The sequence below is a fragment of the Zootoca vivipara genome, chromosome 8, assembly GCF_965207765.1.
Source record: "Zootoca vivipara chromosome 8, rZooViv2.hap1.1, whole genome shotgun sequence".
In the NCBI taxonomy this organism is placed as follows: domain Eukaryota; kingdom Metazoa; phylum Chordata; class Lepidosauria; order Squamata; family Lacertidae; genus Zootoca; species Zootoca vivipara.
The window spans coordinates 46629802-46644679 of record NC_142591.1 but is presented as its reverse complement, the minus strand read 5'-3'; the positions used below and the strand labels follow the sequence as shown (position 1 = coordinate 46644679).

The 14878-nt window shown below is 40.6% G+C and overlaps 1 protein-coding gene across 1 annotated transcript in view; it reads right to left on the bottom strand.

Moving 5' to 3' along the window:
* The window catches only part of LOC118090180 (desmoglein-1), a 35722-nt gene extending 21596 nt beyond the window's left edge, over positions 1-14126 (bottom strand). The window contains exons 1-4 of the mRNA XM_088675431.1: positions 13924-14126; positions 4016-4054; positions 2880-3008; positions 1032-1187 (exon numbers count right to left, since the gene is read on the bottom strand). Coding sequence (XP_088531557.1) covers positions 1032-1187; positions 2880-3008; positions 4016-4054; positions 13924-13971 — 372 coding nt within the window. The 5' untranslated portion in view covers positions 13972-14126. The remainder of the gene's footprint in view (positions 1-1031; positions 1188-2879; positions 3009-4015; positions 4055-13923) is intronic.
* Between the last annotated feature and the right edge of the window lie 752 nt (positions 14127-14878).

The window sequence follows — 14878 nt, the reverse complement described above, 5'->3', positions numbered from 1 at the left end:
AACAAAGCAAGCATAACCAACAAAATCAACACTAAAAATGAACTGAGTGACAACAGCAGAATGAATAATAAAAAACTTCCATAATAATTGTCCAATAGTCACTTATGTTATAAAATCATCACCGTTAATCTACAACAAAGGAGTCCCAGAAATCACCGTATTTTTCCATGTATAAGACTATATTTTTTCCTAAGGGGGGGTGGCGCTGTGGGTTAAACCACAGAGCCTAGGGCTTGCCGATCAGAAGGTCAGCAGTTTGAATCTCCGTGACGGGGTGAGCTCCTGTTGCTTGGTCCCAGCTCCTGCCAACCTTGCAGTTCAAAAGCACATCAAAGTGCAAGTAGATAAATAGGAACCGCTACAGTGGGAAGGTAAACGGCGTTTCCTTGTGCTGCTCTGGTTCAGCAGATGTGGCTTTGTCATGCTGGCCACATGACCTGGAAGCTATACGCCGGCTCCCTCGGCCAATAATGCGACATGAGCACCGCAACCCCAGAGTCGGTCACGACTGGACCTAATGGTCAGGGGTCCCTTTTCCTTTACCTATACACAGATAGGGCATAGTGCATTTTCTTAATTTTGGCTTTTTAAAAAATAGGGGTCTTCTTATACATGGGGGCATCTTATACACAGAAAAATACGGTATGTGTTGCTGCTTAAAAGGCTCTGTAGTTCCCACCAGATGTATCTGCGATGTTAAGGGATGTAAGAACACCCCAGCTGGATTAGCTAAGTGGCTCATGTAGTCCAGAATCCTGTTCTCGCAATGGGCAGCCAGATGCTCGTGGGAAGCCTGCATGCAGGACCGAGTTCAAGAGCACTAGTCCCCCCATCTTGCGGTCTCCAGGAACTAGCATTCAGAAGCATAGTGCCTCAGACAGTGGAAGCAGAACATAGCCATCATGGTTAGTAGCCTGAGGTAACCTTAGTAAGTAAATAGACTAATATGGGTAGATAATGCCCTTCAGATATTCTAGTCCTAAGTAGTAGAGGGAAATGAAGATATAGTTTTGCAAACATATAGTACTTACAACAAACATTGGTGTCTCCTCTCGGTCTACTATTTTCGTTATATTAATTTCCCCTGTCTTTTGATTAATGATAAACACTCCAACAGGATGCTGATCAATTCCTACTCCAGAGATTCTGTATATAAGTGACTGAGTTTCTTCACAATCTGATCGGATCTGCAACAGAAAACCAAAAACCAAAATTAGCTATGTTTTTCTCAAACCTAGATTTACTTATGTATTTATTTATTATTTATTTAAATGTGTACAAATGGCTCTGCATTCAAGGAACATTCTCGTGAGATGGCCTACTCCTATCAGCAGTGTAGTAACAAAAAAAGGGGAAGATTTTGCTACGGTACTTGTTTCATGCAGCTGGCTGGCTGGTTTATTAACCTAGGAGCAAGAAGCATCTTAGAGACTAAGTTTGTCATTGGTATGAGCTTTCGTGTGCATGCACACTTCTTCAGAAAGCTCATACCAATAACAAACTTAGCTGGTCTCTAACGTCTTACTGGAAGGAATTTTTAAATTTTGTTTCGACTGTGGCAGACCAACACGGCTACCTACCTGTAACTAGGAGCAAGTGCATTCCAGCAGTGTCATCCCCATCCTTCCAATCCCCCTTTCACCCCACATGCCAGCTATGACATTTTGATTGTTGTTTCTTTAAACCATGGTTTCCCACTATTTCCAAAATGCAAACTGTGGTTTCATCCTGGTTTATTCATCAAAAGGTGAAACCAGGATATAAGTGCATGAGAGGAGAGGATGGGGAGGTAGCACTAACTTTGATTATATCCCCCAAGCCTCCAGGGCAAATTGAAGGGGCACAATGAGTAGTAGGGGGGTGGGGAAACAGACAAGACTTTCCTCTGCTCCTTGCACTGCAGGAGTGGAACTCTGTTGAGGGGCTTCTCCTGCCAGCAGCTGCAACTTCAGGTTGTTAGCCAACTCCCTAGAGACTGCGATCTACTCCCAGTATAAAACAACTGGCAGGGATCTACCCATTGTCATTGTCATTGGGGGGTGGGGTGGGGAGAGTTGCTGAGCTTTTTTAAGGAGAGGCTGGAGTTCTTGAGCTTTTGGGGGGGGAGGAAGGTCAGAGATGCTGATTTTTTTTAGGGGGGAGGGCAGAGTTGTTGAGAGACACTTTTAGTTATTATCCCCCCCCCCCCGGACTCAACCTTGAAGAAGAAAACAGATTCCAGCATTGTGTCTTGTTCATAGCTGCCAAGTTATCCCTTTTTTACAGGGATTTCCCCTTATGCTGAATAGGCTTCCTCGCGAGAAAAGGGAAAACTTGGCAGCTATGGTCTTGTTACAAACCATTATGGTAGCAAGTCGAATAAATTTTACTCAGAATAGATGGATTTAAATGAATGGATTAAAGTAGGCCTACACTGAGTAACACTTAATTGACTCCCACCCTAGCAAAGGGGGGTGGGGGGCGGCTGTCCCCCCAATCAATGAAAAACAATACAAATCTGAAGTTCTGCCCCCCCCAACAAAAGCCTGCCCCTAACAAAAATCCTGGATACGCCTATACACCCTTAGTCCTAGTCGCACAACTAACCTTGATATTAAAGTTTGTGTGTGTGAATTAGACACCACACTTTCAAAAAAAAAAAAGCTCCTAGACTGTGAAAAACAGTTGTTGGTACTTTAAGTTTTTCCTCATTATCAACCTTTATCAGATCTTTGCTGTAAGTTTCGCACACTGAAACTGCGGAGTCATTTATTTAAGCCCAGTGGACTTTGCCACTTAGTCAGTACATGGGAGGATCTCTGCCTTGTTTGCTTGGTAATCCAGAAGTGTTGCTTAGTAATTTACAAGTCTTGAACTCTTCTGATTTGCTTGGAACTTACCCTTGCAATTGGATTCCTCTTTGAATTATCTTCCCCTTCTCTACAGGCTGCAGCAAATTTAATCCATTCTCGTTTCTGCCTGTGGTGGCTTTTCCATCTCTCCATGCCTTTTTCATCCCATTCTTTCACCTTGAATAAACAGCACATGAGCATTAAAGGGACTAACTGAACACCATTAGGACCAGTTGTTCTGAATATTGAATGTGGTTTGATGCAAAAGTGGGTGACTCAGGGTCAGGGTTCTGAAGGAGACAGGAGGAACATGTGAAACTAAAGCCCATGTGCAGGAGAGGATGTGTACGGTGGGTAAGAAGAGCTGGAGGAGGGCTGAATTTCATGTTTCCCGCCCTTTTTTACACATTTTTTATTTACTTTACTAGGTTTACATAACAAAAGCATAAATTCATTCCACGTATCTTTACAATATGCCTTCCCCCCACTCCTCCCTCCTCCCTTCCCACCCTCCCCCCTGATCAGGCCTTCCTTCTTCATATCTTTAACCATGTACAAAGTCTGTTCATTGTATATTCGGGTTGGCTTCTCCCCTTTCTACCCAATTCCTATAAAATGCCCACTTATTTGTGATTTTTTGACATTTATTTTCCCATCTATCCTCTGTTGCTATCTTTGCAAATATTTCTGATTGTACATATTCAAAAACATAATTGTTCCATTTTCCCATATTCCATTTAGCTTTTTCTTTCCATCCTAAAGCAATAACTGCCATTCCAGCTAAAATCATGATCTTATACAACTCTTGATTATTACTTTTTACTTTATTATTTCCCAATATTCCCGAAAATAACAAGTCCCTATTAATTTCTATGTTTATTTGGAAGAATCCAGACATTACCCTTATGTAACAGTTCATAATAGGGTGTTTCGTCTGCAAGTCATGGGTTCATATGTAATAGATTTGCAGGATGCACCAGCAAAGAGCTGCTTTACATAGTGTCCCATGCTTTAAACAAACAAACAAACAAACAAACAAACAAACAAACCCCACTGTACTAAATAGACCCTACTCCCTGATATTTACACATACCTGGGAGTAAGTCTCATTGAGCACAAGTCTCATTGTCTAACTAGACAAGCATATGGTTGTGCTGCTAATAACACAGTGGTGATTAAATTACCTGAACATGAAAAGCAGCAGTGCTGAACTCCAGGGATACCTAGAAGTGGAATAAGAAAGAACAGTCAGTGCAATGCTCACCTTAATTTCCCCCCACTTATAAAGCTCATAGAAACCCATCTCATCTATGTCTTTCAAAGTCCGCATCATCAGCCTTCATATTGCTAAAACGCATACAGATTAAAAGCAAGAATCTGATCCCACAGTGTCCTTGGACAGGTCCATTCCCTCTCCTGTATATTTTCCTTCACATTACTGCCACCTCCTCAATTAAATCAATGTGTTTCATGCACCTCTCACTACTAGGGAATCCAATATGTAAATATGAAGTTGCAAGCATTTCTATAATGAATAGCCAGAACAAAAACAACTTTTCATTTTATTCTTGAATGTGAAGTGCAAGTCAGTGAAAAACTCCCTAAATCTATATTGTAAAATATGTATCAGATCACAAGCAGATGATTTTTTAGAGCTTGTCCTCATGTTGGCTGCATATTTAAAAGCACTACATTGTGCAAACAGATATCTTTATATTCACACCAGAGATTTTTTACAGAATACAAACATTAGATGAATGCTCAAGTGGCCATAGAAACTTCAGTCAGCCATGTCTTAATCTACTAAAAAAAATAAAAGTAAGTCAACTCCAAGAATTTCATTAGTGAATTTTTTTGCACACAGCACCCTGGGCACCTTCAGGGTCCCCTACTCAACAACAATTCCAATTGATAAGTCACCCTTCACCCACAGAGGCCGCTTGAGACTCCAGTGACAGTGTGGAATCAAGGAGTGCTCCCAGACTATGGATCTGCTCCTTCCAGAAGACTAGGGGCACATAACACTTCTGTCTTTTCAGGATTCAGCTGCAGTTTATTGGCCCACAGCCAACCCATCAATGCCTCCAAGCACTGGTTTAACACCTCAGCTGCCTCTCCTGACTCAGTTGGAACAGAGAGATAGAGTTGGGGTGTCATCTGCATATTGATGACACTCTGTAATGAACAGAATAGGTTGTGGGGAGTGCTTGGTTGCAGTGAGGTTTCGGTGGCCAACAACAGTTTTTCTAGCTTGCAAATATGGCCATGGGTCCAAAAAGGTTAGTAACCCCTGTGTGTTCTTCACACTTGTTCAGATAGCTGCATCCTCCCCTTTAAACACAAGCCATTGCTCTTGGGTATGAGATTGTATTGGAGAGAATGCTTGCTGAGTGAACTAGTAGAAACACACAGCCTTTTTATCACCCTTCTTCAGACAACTGTTCAGCTCATTCTCTCACTGACCTTCGGGTATAACTTTGCCTAAAAGCCAAAGGACAACATGCTGGCATTGCACACAACAAAACTTTAGAGAAATGGTAGAGAACGTCAAGCTCAGGAGGTCCTTCTTTCTGACCCTGAGGACTCTCCCTGGACCACTACCCCTCCACAGGCCACACCCCTCACTAGTGCGGTTCCACACCCTCCTTGAATGTTTTAACCTGGCTGGAACAGGCCCTTGAACTGTTAAAATGCCACTTCCTTGCCTGGATGCAGGATGGAGTGGCTTAGGTGTGGCTGGAATGTAGCCTATGATGCAAAGGTAATAATCACCATCACTGCTCCCCTCTACCCCCAACACTTTGGATCTTGCATGTGCCCTCCACAAGGTTTTCCACAAGGGGGTGTGGCTTTTGGGATGAAAAGCCCCCCCCCTGCTTTAGAGGTTCTACCTTCTTCCTGACTGATAAACCACATCTCAAATGTGGAAGACCTTTGGGAGCACTCTCCAACAAAGCATGCACAGATGTGATTGGAACAAGTAATCAGGATGTTCAGGGAGAAGCATCTGGTTGTGTATGGATTCCTGCCTTTTCTATTAACTTCAATTAAATTTAGATCAAATTCTTTTGGGCAAGATTCACTGAGTCTTGGACTTTGACTTGCATAAGGGGTTTCTCACCTCCTCTCCCTGTTTTTTCCTGCACCTCCAAAATTGACTTGGGGGGGTGTCTGTTTGGCAAAGCGATATGTTTGCCCTGACAGAATGATCAACATAGCACCATGTTGAATTCCTCTATTTTAGTGCACATGGGCAGGCAGATTCGCCTCAAAGTTCCCATCATCATCATCAATTTACTTAGACTGCTTTTGGCAGGTTAAAAATATTGGGAACTTGAGGAGCAAAAGCAAAAAGGATAAATGTAGATGATGCTGGGGGGGGGGGAGAGAGCCAATGTAAATTTCACAGCAAACTAGCAACAGTAGACATCTTTTAAAATATATATGAATGAGAGTCAAATAAAACTCTGTTTTACAGGTTACATAAAAGACAGGTTAGCTTTATGAGAAGCACAGTCATCTGAGCATCTGTATGGATGGTAATTTTACAACAACCATCCTCAACGTGATGCATTCAGCTTCCATCACTCTGGCCAGGGGTGCCAACTCTGCCCCACATAATCAATCACAAGGCTCAGCATACACACCATTTGAATGACAATGCCCATCAACTGGGGGTGGGGGGTGGGGCTCAAATATTTTATGGGTGTGTGTGAAGCGACCTCACCCCCTTGGAGTTGGCTCCTATGAGCCTGGGTGAGGTTGATGGGAGTGGTAGTCCAAAACACCTGGAGAGCATCATTTGGAGAAGGCTGATTTATAATATGTGGGCTGAGGTGGGGGGGCATACAATTTAACTAATAATAAACAACTATCTGACTTTTAGAAGATACTGTATCTGAAGGCAGCCCTGTTTAGGGAAGTTTTAAATGTCTGATGTTTTACTGTATTTTTAATATTTTGTTGGAAGCTACCCAGACTGGCTGGGGAAAAGCAGCCAGATGGGCGGGGGTATAAATAATAAATTATTATTATTATTATTTCTGATATGTTAGCAAGTCTGAGTTGAAATAGATTGAGGGGAGGAATTAAGGCTCTGTTTCCAAATTAGAGATCTAAGAATCAGTCCTTCTGTAGCCAAAGTGTCAATATCCACTTGCAAGAGGCGAGTTTTGTATGCAGAATTATAAAGAGGAATCTTCAGGAGGGAAAGTCCAAGGGAATTCCCCCAAACAAACTAATGAATAAGACTGAGCATATTCAATTATGGCCTGGCCACAGAATCCTGACAGACTGTTGGGATGGGCGGGGTGGAAATGGAATGTAATATCACAGAGAAGAGCATGGGTGACTGGATGTAATCATGAACACCAAAATGTGGCACTGCAAAATGTTGCTGTTGCAAGTTCATTCTACTTCTGATGTTCAGGTGCCATTGCTCATGTTACCCAAACAGACCCACCACCCAAGTGGTAATTAGCAACAGGCTTACGAGAAACCCAAGATTTGCAGAAGTACAGAAAACTTTTGGGGAGGGGAACTCTAAGGGACAGGAAACCCACAAGCAACCCAAGGAGAATAATTATCCAAATAACTCTGAAGTGGTACATTACAGGAGCGCTGTATTCCAACAGATGGTATCAATGACTACTTCATAGGCAGGCTAAGGGGCAGCCCCTTTTGAGTCTGCGCTAACTACTTTCTCCAAATATTTGAATGAACAGAGCACAAAAGATGACTATGAGTGTCAATATATTTATTACCTCAAAGAACAAAGACAGATCTACTCCACCTATAAAGATGGGCCTGGTCTGCATTTAGTAAGCATTAACCTATTAAAATTAAGCATGTGGTTTTGCCTCACCATCCCATGAGAAAGTTCTAGTTTGCACCTCCACTTTTCTTCTACTGTGGTCCAGGCAACATGAATGCTTGCTATGACTGCTAACTTATTTAGCACTTCTTATTTCCAAAATGGATGGTGATCTTTCTTAGCTTTGTTGTCATGACAAACTTATGATATACTTTATTATCTATTTATTTAACAACATTTTTATACCACTTAAAATTGTCAATAAAAATAAATATTAGAGGAAAAAAGGCCACATATACAGGTGTTTTGAGAACTATGTACAGCCTTAAGGAAGAAAGAATTGGTATTGGGAGCAACATAATGCTGGAAGATCTTGTACCAATACTACTTCCCACTTCCCTAAGGCTATACCTGGTTCTTAAAAGCCTACATATGTAGTAATTTTCTGCATTATGTTCAGAGTTAAATTCAGAGTGTGGTGGTGGCAAGCAGACAAAAGGAAGTCAAGTAGGGCTGACTTTTCCCTTTGGCTACTGTGGACTGAAATAATGAAAAGGCCTTAAGTGCAGTGCAAATGAATGCCAAATAAGCATGGACTTCACAGATCTGATGCACATCATTCCAAATAATCCATTCCACAGATATGCCCCCTGTTAGACAGCCATTGGTTTTACTGTACAAGTGTAGGAGTTGTCTGAAGTCATCGTTAGAATTGCTACCACTGCTGTTAGAGACTCACATGATTTACCCCATCCTCTACCGCATATAGTATGTGTCTCTTGGAATGAAACATTTTTACTAGTCCTGTTGAGTGTTACTTTCTAATGGAAATATTCTGGTAGAAAGCTCAGTGGAACTAGCACATAGTGTTAAGACTGTCTATAATATAACATATGTTGCCATTCGTAAATCTATGAATTACAGTTACATCACTGCAAGTTTATAATAAAAAGCTACTGGACTGGGATAACTCATATAATGAAGAGAACGCCAATAACTTTTCCTGCACAAATTCCTTTGAGAGGCATGGGACTACATATAAAAGCATCATAGTGTTTTCATGGATTTTGGTGGGGTTTGCATGGGAGAACTTGCTAATGGTATTTTTGCCCATTTTCAACAGAGACGCAGTAACTGCAACTCATGAGTATGCATTATTTTTGCTATCTTAGCTAAGAACTAATATGGGGAAACATATATGTGTTTATTTTGCAAAAAGGGAAGAATATTGTTTCCTGGCAGTTCTGCTTCTGAAAAGGAGAAGAATGTATATACCGTATTTTTTAAAAAACAACCTTCTCATGAACATTGTCCATGTAGTGGAACTATTTTCTCTTTTTACTTATGACCACTGTAGGTCTCTCATCATTGAGGAATGAATGATTGTATGTATGTATGTATGTATGTATGTATGTATGTATGTATGTATGTAATTACTAATATTTAATTTTTATGTGTACATCCCACCTTCCCCCAAGGAGTCAACATGGTTCTCCCTCCATTATACTCACAACAACCCTGCAAGGTAGGATATATACTGGCCGGCCCCAAGTCACCCAGTAAGCTTCATGGCTCTTTGAGAATTTGAGTCCAGGTCTCCCCAATCCTAGCACAACATTCACCAATGCACCAAAGGTCATTAATAAGCCATCAATCAAGGGCACAGTTGGTTGCAATATACAGCAGCATGGTGTGGGAGAAATGTTCCTTGATCTAAACTTAATATTTAATATTTTTACTCAACGTGGGGGTTGATTTATCGTGGCATATTAAATTATGTGCACCAGGCGAAGAAATAAGTGTTTTGCTGCATTTGCTTTGGTGCAAAATCGGCTACATTTCTCATGCCAACAAGAACAGCGGTAAATTCAAGATGCTCATGTGGATTTTGAGAAAGGAAAGTGGACACTCCAGAAACCAGCACTCATTAATACAGTCAAGAGTTTCAAAGATGCATGCAGATTCCTGCCTGCCTCTTAAAGTTTCCCACGCATTTCAGTGGATGGAAGTTAAATCAGCATGTGCATTCCTTTGTGGGTGTTGTTCAACACTCTCTAGTATAGTGATTTATTCCACTGTTCAGACAGGATTTCTGAAGTTATTGATCTTCCGATGCTTGAAGCCAAAATCCTAAACACACTTAATTGGGAGTAACCCCAGCTGGACTCAGAATGACTTACTTCCAAGTAAACATGTATTAGTCCATGTGTTGTTTAAGGGATGAATTGAAAAAATTGAATGTTTTAAATGTTTGAACCCAGATTCCCAAAGTCTGAGTAGTTATTTCAGATTTGCAAGACTGCAAAAGAGATCAGCTTTAGAGTTCCATTACTTTAATATGCTGCTCCTCAACTTCTACTTCAAAGCCATTTACAAACATGAATTAATTAACTACTATCAGTGCCAAGGCAATATTATATGCAATTATGGCATACTCCCTGCTCCACCTACTTGAATCCAAGTGACTGAACATGTCCTTAATTCCTGATCTGTTCTCTTTCCCAGTGCTATTCTTTTTTAGGAGTTGAGCCTGTCTCTTTGAAGTCAGGCAGGGTATTGCTGTGAACAGGGCTGAGTATTCAAGCACATTATACTATTAGTCATCTTTGTGCCATTGTAGTGTGCAGTTGTGTCAGCATTTTGGACTATGCATTTTATTCCTGCGCCAAAACTCCCACTGAAGAAGATTAGATCATTCCTTTTATTACATTTATTTCCAAAGTTCTGTAACTTTGCAGTCGAAATCCTGGCAGATGGCATCTCCAAGCCTAAACACCATTATATGATTAGAAATCCCACAGAAATCAACAACAACTCAAACAGGATGTGTATCTATGTAATTGCATTCATGATTGAGGCCTAAATATCTAGGCACCTACCGGTAGTATCTGTCTTCAAGTAAATTTCCTTTTTTAAAAAGTTGATGTTTAAATCCAAGCTAAGTCATTGTATTCATGAATGTTAATAGCTTCTTGGTTTTGTTTTTTAATTAAGAAAGGTAATTGTATTTCAAGGATACCAGCAGAATCATGGGCCAAATCCTGAATTCCAGAAATAAATTTGCCAACAATTTTCAAATTTGTTTTTCTTTCAAGTTTAGGTAACAAATCCATATATGTGACACTTGTTTCTAATTATATAGAAAGCCAGCACTATCCCTTTGAGCTAATGGATGTAGCAAATAGTCAGCTTTGGAAACCTAGGATGCCTTTTATTCAGAGTTAATAGGAAATATCTATATTATTGCTTAATAGATAAATTGTACTTTTCTTGGGCTGCAGTACAGTGGTACCTCAGTTTACAAACACAATTGGTTCCGGAAGTCTGTACTTAACTTGAAGCATACTTAACCTGAAGCAAACTTTCCAACTGAAAGTAATGGAAAGTGGATTAATCTGTTCCAGACGGGTCCGCGGAGTACTCAACCTGAAGCGTACTTAACCAAAGGTATGAGTGTAATTGGTTACGGAAGTCTATACTTAACCTGAAGCGTACTTAACCTGAAGCAAACTTTCCCATTGAAAGTAATGGAAAGTGGATTAATCCGTTCCAGACAGGGCCGCGGAGTACTTAAACTGAAAATACTCAAACCGAGACATACTTAAACCGAGGTATGACTGTATAGGGAATACTGTATGCAGGGTCCCTAAGGATAATTGATTCCTTAAACAAATTGGCCTCTGATCACATGCCACAAGTTCAACTCGCAATAGGAAGGTTTGTGGTGGCATCATTAAATAACCCATTTTTTTGGTGTATGACACACCACCCATGTGACAAGTGATCCTGTAACTGAGCTCTGAGCATGCACTAGGCTGTAGCCATTCAGGTCACCATCCAGACTATTTTTCAAAAGGCTTAAACATGCTGAACTCGAATACTGGATTGTCATCACAAATCTGTGTGCAATGCCTCATCCTGGATAAGATTACTTAGTCCTCTCAGTTTGCTGTGACGCTTCATTAAAAATACATGCAAGTAATCTAGCTTTTTAGTTTAATAATTAGAAGGGAAAATGAAGGTGTCTGGGTGAAACAATAAACAAGAGAATTGGCCAAGCGGAGATGGCATAAACTAGTTTTCATCAGGCAGGTGGTAAAGGAAAAATGCACTCCCTTCATGAAGCAAGCCTGTACAAGTACTACCGGTATGAACACAGCCCAAACAGAAAAATCAGTATTTTGCAGTGAGTACTCTTTGGCTCAAGCAGGTGTTGAAAATTCAGATCAAATGGGAAAATATATACTGACTCCTTCCCATACCAGATCATTTATTTCAAGATAAAATTGCTAGTTTAAACTTTTGATTTTTTCTGCTCTTCTGTTATCTACCACTGGTTCACATGCATATCATAACAGACGTGTGTGTGTGTGTGTGTGTGTGTGTGTTTGTGGGTGGGTGTGTGGGTGTTTTCTATTGTTTGGGAAACTCCACATTAGGAAGAGATTTCTCTTACTTTTGCCTGTGAAGTCCCCTCAGTGATCATGACCCCAAGCAAATATTTGGATATGCCGAAGAGCTTGGGAAATTCCCAGCAAGGTTACTGGCCTTTCTCTCCTTCCCACCCATGCAATGCAAAGTTACAAACTTCAAAGGAAAACCCCATTCACTTTAAAAGACCCACACCCCATTGGGTTCATTGGAGTAGTTGCACAGTTATTTGGATGAAGGCCTCTACTGATGACCCCTGTGTTTATAGACATTTTCTCAGCTTTGTCAAAAGATGGCTAAAAACAAACCTGCTTCATATGCTAAAAGAGACACTCTTCCCAAATAAATGTCAGAGGGCACACCTACCATATAAATCTCTGTACTTAAACCCCAACCTTAATAAATGCATGTTATTTACTTATTGGGTCTTGGTCTACAGATAATAATGAAAAAGATGTATCAATGGCCCAGTCTATTTTTTAAGAGCAAGCAACATTCCAGGCTTTGAAGAGACCTGAATGTTGCACCAAACATGTAGGTACTGATTACAGGTAGGTAGCCGTGTTGGTCTGGATCGAAGTAAAATAAAAAAATTCCTTCAGTAGCACCTTAAAGACCAACTAAGTTTTTATTTTGGTATGAGCTTTCGTGTGCATGCACACTTCTTCAGATAAGGTAGGTACTGATTCATTGCTTTGCTTTTTGCCAACCCTTAAGTTATTCACTTGGCAGCTGACTTCATTGATTAGTTCTAATTTATCAAGTGTGAAATTGTTAATCGGGCATTGCTTCTTTCCTTTGAGCAACGAACTGCAGAGTTTCGCTCTGCCACATCATCTTAGAAAATTTTGATACATTACCAGTAGGAAAAGGTGTGTGTGTGTGTGGGGGGGAATGTGCGAATTTCCATTTGGTCTGAAGAAATCCTTTTTAAGAACAGATTGCAAATAATTCTGTAGCATTCTTAAGATTATAAGGTCACTTGCAACTAGTACTATTTTTGTGCCAGAACTCTTCATGAACACCTCCATCATTCACTTAGAATGGCAATGGTGCCCATCTGAGAGGTGCCGGAACTGAGTTCCAGAAAGTTCCAGCTGAAAGAAGCCCTGCTTGCAACCATTCTAAGTGCAAGAAAAAGCAATACAAATTACGATAAATTGAGTTACAGTACATGAAAATATAGACTATGCAGCAAGGCCTCCAAGGCCACCAACTTCTGTCTCTACAATCTCTCAACATTTGATTGTTTCAACATGCCTAAATGCAATTTCTTCCACAGATAGCACTTTCCTGTGTATAAGAAAAACAAACGCAGCCCAAAGCTCTTACATAAAGAAGTACCATGCTTACTAATTTCCCTGTTTGCACATGTATCTAGAAGCAGGTTTTCAGCGACAGACTGGAGAAATCTAACTCCGAGGGATTTGAGCATCAAATCCTAATAATAAACAGCAAACCATACAATCTTCATGCAGTACAGGAAAAAACAATATATGCCTGGATAAAGATTGAAAGAGTCTGTGCAAATGTTTCCACTTTTTTGCTAGAAACATACTAGCAAAAACAGATACCAAGTGATTGCTTGTTACATAGAGTGGCTTTCAACTAAGTCATACTTGAACTAGACCCTTGACTAACACATCCATTGATTACAATTTTCAATGAGCCCTCTACCAGTAGTATTTGGCTCTCTGTTTTGGATATTAAACATCTAAATAAATGTATTTGATCATATTTAGAGTAGACACAGGAATAACCAAAGCACAGAGAATTACCAGCATTGCCAGCACAAGAACTTGGAAAGTAACACTGTTTGAACACAATTCTCTTAAAATCCATACTTACCGTTAAAATGAACAGCACAGCAGCTGCTCTGTAAGGAAGCCAATCCATTGCATCTGTTGTCTCTTAGGTCCAAGAAAGGGACGATAACACTCCAGGTGGCTGTGCCCTTCCCCCCCACCCCTTGTGACAGTGCCTGTAAAAAGACACTGCGTAGATGTTCTTTCACCCAGGCTTTGGAGGAGTCTCTGACTTCCTCAGATCAGAGCACTGAAGATGCTGCTTAACCAAGTGTGTTCCTCCACCCAAAACCTTTGGGCAGGTCTTGAAATGCTTGACAACATCATTATTGCTCCAGGGGAAAAGCCAAAGACACACCTTGATACTTTTTGCGATGAAACACTTTGTTGGGCACCAAAGAGAGCATTATAGAGAGAGACAAAACAGGCTGTACTGGGGAACTACTGAATGAAAGTCAGAATTACCCACTACCACTACACAAAAAGCTGCACTTGTAAATTTTGGGCAGGTCCACACAACAGCAGGATCCCAAGTTAAATCCATAGTTTCACAAACCAATTTGATATTGCTGTTCTAAGTCCTAGGAGCCCACTTCCTGTGGGCATTTGGAGGTCATGTTTCCACCTCCCTCCAATAATATTCTTATATGGGTTCCTTCAGCCATTGGTAAATGATGGAACTGGAGAAGCAGAAGGAAAGAACAAACACAAACCTTGGATTTGTCGCCTTTCCTTGAGATCATATAGATCTTTCTGGTGCCAGCTTAACAGAAGAGAATGCCAATAACAGTCTTCTGCTTACTTCTAGTTTTGAGAAGCAATGTGAATTAAAGTCGCCATATAAATACAGTCATACCTCGGTTTAAGTACGCTTTGGTTTGAGTACTTTCAGTTTAAGTACTCCTCGGACCCGTTTGGAACAGATTAATCCACTTTCATTACTTTTAATGGGAAAGTTCGCTTCAGGTTAAGTATGCTTCAGGTTAAGTATGGACTTC